General features: G+C 39.0%; 1 protein-coding gene across 1 annotated transcript; it reads right to left on the bottom strand.

Moving 5' to 3' along the window:
* Positions 1-992: 992 nt before the first annotated feature.
* LOC112143689 (C-X-C chemokine receptor type 2) lies at positions 993-6,188 on the bottom strand. Its single transcript, XM_024267854.2, has 3 exons — positions 5,715-6,188; positions 4,952-5,296; positions 993-3,652 (listed from the first exon to the last, which is right to left on the bottom strand). Exons 2-3 carry the CDS (start codon positions 5,288-5,290, stop codon positions 2,900-2,902), a joined length of 1,092 nt encoding a protein of 363 aa, XP_024123622.1. The 5' UTR covers positions 5,291-5,296; positions 5,715-6,188; the 3' UTR covers positions 993-2,899.
* Positions 6,189-6,936: the final 748 nt, after the last annotated feature.

A 6,936-nucleotide genomic window follows, 5' to 3' on the forward strand; every position in this document is an offset into this window, starting at 1 on the left:
TTATTTTAATATGCTTTTAGATTCAAGGGACTGCATGGTTGTCATAGCAAAAAGGCTTTCGTTCATCTTTCTGGTTGGAGTTTGCATGTTCTCCCTGTTCATGGGAGGGTTTTCTTCATTCCCCTTGATGGTTTCTGTTCAGGGCGTATCCCTCCTGTGTCCCAAAAGTAGCTAGGATAGGCTCCAGCATCCCTATGATTCCAAAAGGGATTGAACAGACTTGAAAAAATGGATGAAAGATTTACATTTTCATGTTTTACTAGTAACTAAATTAGGTGATTATTGTCACTTTTCATCTGTCTAACAGCTGAATTGATTTTGTGACCGTCTATAAATCAGCCTTTCTGAAGCTTCTGTTTGGGTTGTCGTCTGGGGGCAGACGGTGCACCATGAGGCTCCAAGACTTCAACGTTTATTCAAACAAGCTGTAAGTAAAAAAAATTGTTTTTACAGCAATCAACAAAAAAAGTGTGCTAATGTTGCTGAGGCCTTTAAACACTTTCTCTTTTGTGTTGCATTTCTGTAAAAAAAAAAAACTGTAAGTAAGAAATTGAGTTTCTCCTTCTGTTTGTGAAATAAAGGAAACATGCCGGGCTTTCTGCGAAAAAAGGTGTCTTCATCTTTTTTAGAGGAAGTTGCGGCAAAGAGCAGATGAGCTTCCTTAACCAGATCAGAAATTTTGCAAGTATGTGGTCAAAAGGGAACAGAGTAGTCACATCACTCTGAATTAAGAAAAATCAGACAGTAGAAATACACCAGTATGGATCCAAAGCTTTTACTGGAGGAAAACAGACGTCCAGGGAAGTGTGTTTATCCCAGCAGCAGCTACTGTGGTTATGATATAAACACTGATCACATGCAGAGCGCACTTTTTCAACCCTTAAGCCTAAACTGTTACAAAGGTAACCAGAGTCAAAAAACAGCATTATAATTCTATTTTCTTTCCTTTGATTAACAGATGAAGAACAAGACAATGAGAAACAAAAAAAACCTTCAGGTTTAGATGTTTAATGTCCATTTTTATTTATTTTCACACTTTTTTTTTACATAGCAACATTTCCTGTTTATGCTTAAACATCTCTCTGGACTGTATAATTAGCACAGAGGTGCGGAAACAACAGTCAAACTCATATGCAGTAAGTCATATACAGGGCGGGCCGTTTCCATGCGTAAGAAAAATAACCATTCTATGTTGAACTGATTTTTGTTTATATGTTTTTATCGGTAGACCAATGTCTAGGAAGATTTTGTGGTTGATTTGCAAAAGTTCCAGTTTTCTGATATTTGTAAATTAGGTTTTCCACAACGTCGTGTGTAATGCTCATTCCATGTTTTCTGTTCAAATTTCTGCTTACCGATCCAACCATCAGTTTAATTTCAATTTGTTGCTCTAGGGTGTTAGAAATATATTTATAAAAAAAATGTATACACTCTCCCATGTATGGAAACTTATGGCCCACCCTATAGATTCAAACTGTGCATGATGGTGACATGAGATAAGAATTCACATCAAGAAACGTGATTTACAACACTTTAAATAATATCAGTTATTTATTTATACGTTTTATTGGAAGTTGATGTTTTACATTTTCCCAAGAGAAAGACTAGTTTTAAAACATCTAATGAATGACACAGACAATTAAATAATTAAGCAACTTGTTCTTGGTTAAAAAGAGGAACAAGTGAGGTCAGGCGGATCGTGTTTGAGCTGTCAGCTTCAGGTTATTAGTCTGATCCCTTTGGCACTTCAAAATGCAGACATACAATTAAAACAATGTCAGTTTCATCTCAAATGAAGATGATAAACTATAATACAATTTCTAGATAGATTTCGTTAGCTTGACTCTTCTTCTTTTAGTAACTTTTTGTCTTTCAACAAACAAAGACTCAACGGGAAGAAATTTGACATTCTACGAGTATCTGTGACTGTTGTCAGACTGACACTTTAGTGATCTAACACTGAAACATTTTTACGAGAAGTGGTGAGAGCACAGAGCTACTTCTCTTTCTTGTTTGTTTAGCTGGAGTTTCCGGAGAAACTTCTAAGTCATGAAAATGTTACTAAAGTTTATTTGTGTAATTACAAGATTTTCTTTACAATTCTGTTGAAAAATTGCTCCATGTAAAGATAAAACTTTCAACTACAGTATCCTCTTCTAGATCGTCTGTATGCAAGCAACCGTTTTATTTGGCGGTTTTTAAAAATAATAAACCACCTTTTTCATGCACATCAAGCATACGTGAGGTCTCCTCTACAAGCGGATTAAGGATTCTAGAAAAGCTGCATGAAGACGTGACATCTACTCTGAAAGTTTGTTTCCATTCTTGTTTTAAACGTCAGACTCGTTTGTCTTCTTTCTCCTTGACCACATTGTCTGTCGGAGCTATCATTACACCCTTGACTAATACCTGCGTGTCATCCACATACGATGCAACAAAAACCAAGCAGTCAACAAAGCAGACTCACCATGGAGAATCTACCTTAACAACACTGAAAAGCAGTCTAAAATGTGCAATTTGCGCAATCCGTAATGTTTTAAACAAAGTAACGGACTATTCATAAAAGGAAGAATAAAAACTGGTTATCTGGAAGGCAGTGATAAAGTCTGTCAAGGATGAATCAACACCGGCAGCTATAAAAGTCTGTGCTCAGTTGCAAAGATTATAGCGCTAGCTTTAAAGAAAAAAGTATGAAGCATGAGAGCAGTCAATCACACTTATTTTTCTGATAAAATGGGCAACAGTGATGATAAAAGTCAAACTGCTACATGAAACCAGACTTGACACTTGAACTCAGAGGCAGAAGGCCCATCCTCCTCCTCCTCATTCTTCTGGTAACTTATCTGCTTCTAACCATCACAAGACAATGAAAATAGAAAGAAGTTGACACGGCACTCCCCTAATGTGTCTGAGCCGGACTTTGAGCACCTGTCATTGGCTTCATCTCCTGTGGTGTCTGAAGACATGGCTCTTCCATACTCAGATCCCACAGCGACTCCTTGATTTTACCGTTAGAAAACATGAGCAGTTTCTTAACTTGTTTCTTGAAATTTTTGCAGCACAGCAGGTAAATCAGAGGCCTGAGGCAGGCGTGAATGTAACCGAAAATCGAGGTGATCACAAGAGCCGATAACAACGAATCCTTTGTATCTCCGTATGGTTTTTTAGGCGATGTTTGGGAGATTCTCCTCAAAGCCGTGTCGCAAATAAGAGTGATGTTGTACGGCAGCCAAAAAAGAAGGAATCCCAGCACCAGAGAGAGGATAACTATGACGGATCTCCTCCTACTCCGCTGGTGGCCTGTGTCTTTGCAAAGGAGAGATGGAAGGAAATACGAGCATAGCAACATCAGGGAAACGACAGGCAGTGAAAAGCCCACTGTGTGGTGGTACAATCGAGACATCAGCAAAGAATCTGTTGTGGTCAGACTGTAGCTGTAGTCACACAGGAGTTTCTGTTCTTGATTCTTGTTAGTAGTCAGGAACATCCAGTCAGGAATGGAGAGGAGGACTGAACAGATCCACACCAACAGGCAGCAGAAACCGGCTAGACTGGGTTTCCGCAAAGGGCGCCATTTGTCCAAGTGGTTGATGCACAAGTAATGATCCAAGCTGATGCAGAGCAGCCCAAAGACCCCACAGTAAAAGTTGATCTGGGAAAAAAAAAGAAAAAACTTAAGACACAAACTTACTGTCATCTCTATCACATCTTCTATGTTTGATTGAAGGATGTTCTGTTTTTTTTTTTTTTTGAGACACCAACCCCCACCTGCTACCCATTACCTGGATAAAGCTAATAAGAAGCAGTAATTTCATATTAGTTGAAAATCATGTAAAACTACATACACACTAGGGAGTTTATCCACTAAACGCGGGTTCTTGAACGTGTTAAGCCCATAGTGTTCACACTGGTCAAGCAGGGAGGGGCTTCTTCTTCTTTTTCTACTGTTACAGTGCCATATCAACCACCTACAGTTGGCAGAGGTTTGGCGCGAAATGTCAAAGCGGTGCAAACCTTGTGAATCTTCTTCCAAGTTTTTCTTTTTTTACATCAATGACTTGGTGTCATAAAACTCAAGAAAATTTTCAATTGATTGGCACTCCACTGAATTAAAGAGGGCATCATCCATTCGACCAATTCAAGTCCCTGATTGGTAAAAATTTGACCTGGTTTCACTTGCAACACCTGTTCAATGGATGTAGAACCAAAAATGGTTGTAAAAACTTGTGTTGCTACATGTGAACATGATACTTTTGAACGTGGAAGCCCATAACAAACATTTACATGGACCTTTCATTGGAAGTGGCAGCTTGAAGGGGTGTGAACGGCGCTGAAAGTATTATTCCAATCACTCTATTAATCTATTGTAAAAGCATTCCTAGTGGTCTTTTAATCATGATTATGCTGTTTGCCAAAATCAAAAATCCTGTATAGCTTTCTAGGACACAATTTCTGCAGTGCGACAGGAGTTCATTAGAAGTTCACTACTGAGTTGTGGACGGGACAGCTGTGGGAAGTAAGCCTGCATCCACTTCCTATTATCCCTTTGTTTACATGTTCCCCTGTTGGCTTACAGCCCCTCACACCCCCAACCTAACATTATTGGTACAATAAAAATGGAGAGTAATTTCGGAGCAGTCTCGCCATACAGTTTCGAGCCAGATGCCAGCTCAAATGAGGAAAATGACGATGAACACGAATCTAGTTGTCAACAACGGGATGCATCAGAATGGACCAGTCATTATAGGTTATATGTCACACCTACAAGCTTTTTCCAAAGCAATTTTGGCTCCTAGTTTAACAATTTGTACTAAAAAACTCATAAATACAATTTTAAGGTGACTTTTCCATTATACATGTCCTCTATCTTACAAAGAATCCCACAAGAACATTGTTGAAGTGGGTCCAAAGACCTCACTTTAACTTTTACTTTCAGTTTGACAGCACTCACATGGAAAACTGCCCCACAGATCTTGCAGAAAACTCCAGAGGACTCGGAAGACCAAGCGGCCTCTGCAGCCCGGATGGGCAAAGTCAGAAGAAGCAGAAGGTCTGCAACAGCCAGGTGGAGAATAAAGATGTCTGATACTCTCCATGACCGCATCCTCACTGCCAGGGCTGCCAAGAGCAATGTATTCCCAAATAGACCCAGGATGAGCACCACGGAGCAAACAACTGGGATCAGCACTGTTGGCACAGATCTTGCCACCTCATTGTCCTCATAATTGTAGTCAGAGAAGTCTGAGTAGTCAAAGGTGGTGTTTAATATTCCATCAAGGAGCACGTCCATGTTGAGCTACAGGAGAGACAAAGAAACCCAAAGTGAGGCTCAGAGACTGAAAGACCTTATAAGAAGCCCTTTCTCTCAAAAGAGTGAAGCAATCATTTAAAAAATAAAAGCCTTCCCCCTTGGAAATCCCAGCATGCTCAGACTCACATGAAGCAGCGTCACTCTTGTGACGACGCGAAATGAAAAGCGCAGCTCCCGTTAATGATGCGCATATTATGTACATGATTTTACATCAATGTGAGGCAGAAAACACAGTTCCGTTCATTTTAACAGATGTTCTATACTAAACGTCGCAGATTGAGCTTCAGCAGAGCGGCGCGTGCGAGGCTGCCTCTTCGAAACAGAAAGCTTGCATAGGTGCAAAAGTGTTGCCCAAATAAACATTGTTCCGGTTCATTTATGCACCGTATAAATTTAAACTTACCTCTTAGATAGGAACAACTCTCTGTGTTGAGTTTGAGGGCATGAACGTGGGTTGGAGATTGGAGTTACTCAGCCAAAAGTAACTAAACAAGACAGATGGGTAACGCAATATTCACTGCACAGGAATAAACACTAACGGCTGTAAAAGGGCGCGCCAGCGAAACACAAACATGTACGTTTACATCCTCACAGGTGCCTTTACAAAATAAAATAACACATTTTCAAGGGCGGAATTCACAGACAAAACAAAGAAACAAAAAAACACGGCGCACTAAGAAAGATAAAACTAAAAAAAGAGAAGCATTGTAATAAACTCCGTCTAACTTTTGAAGCAAACTTCGACTAATAAGATCAAAACCATTAATCCGCGTCTCCTCTACAAAATGTTAGTCTATCGAGGGTTTTGTTCAAAACACAAGCTACCTTAGTTGCCTGTCAAAATGATGATCTGCCGTCCACAGTTTCAAAATAAAATAATTTTAAAATTGTAGTTGCCATTAAACAGTTTAAGTTGCTAATAGTAGGAGTGTTGGAATGAAACAGTGCTCTGATGTTTAAATATCAAAGTGTGGCTTTATCTACAAAGAGCATAGTTATAGTTAAAGCTGTGATTTTAAAGGACTAGTGCTTTACTTTGAAGGGCACCTTTTATGTTTTTACCGGAAGTTGAGCTGGCGCGAGGCACAAAGGAGAAAATGTTGCTAGTAGTCAAATAAAAAAATCTAACCCGCGCTGTTTTCGCTGAAATATCCAGCTGAAGTCTTAATGTTTTTCTCTTTTGATACAAGACCTCGAAAAGAAAAGAAAAATACAAAGAAAGCGCAGTGGTAGGAATTCACCATCGCAAGAGGGCGCTGTTGCGTATCAGATTTAAACTATATGTTTTCGCTGAATATTAAAATAATAATCTGCCACATATTTTGGACAATAATCTTTTTTCACCTACATTTTTTTAAATGCTAGAAATAAACCTTTGGGAAGAGCAGAACCTTTGCAGCAGCCTTTTCAATTTAAGTGGTTCTGTCTGGTTGATTCAAAGAGAGCCGAAATTTGAAATTTTGAGAATATTCTAACTCTTTAAATACCAATAAAATCTACCGAGAGATGGCAGCGTTGCACTTAAATGATTCAGCTGATATATTTTTAAGTTTATAGTATTTTTACTTTGACTCTTATGTCTATTGCTCTTAGCATCATTTTTATTAATAATTACTTTACCTTTT

Source organism: Oryzias melastigma, linkage group LG16 (assembly GCF_002922805.2).
Source record: "Oryzias melastigma strain HK-1 linkage group LG16, ASM292280v2, whole genome shotgun sequence".
Lineage (NCBI taxonomy): Eukaryota > Metazoa > Chordata > Actinopteri > Beloniformes > Adrianichthyidae > Oryzias > Oryzias melastigma.

Excerpts from the sequence above, each read along its gene's own strand:
- LOC112143689 (XM_024267854.2), bottom strand. The coding sequence starts at position 5,290 with ATGGACGTGCTCCTTGATGGAATATTAAACACCACCTTTGACTACTCA. Across the intron at positions 3,653-4,951 it reads TCTGTGGGGCAGTTTTCCAT|ATCAACTTTTACTGTGGGGT; the intron begins GTGAGTGCTGTC and ends TTTTTTTCCCAG.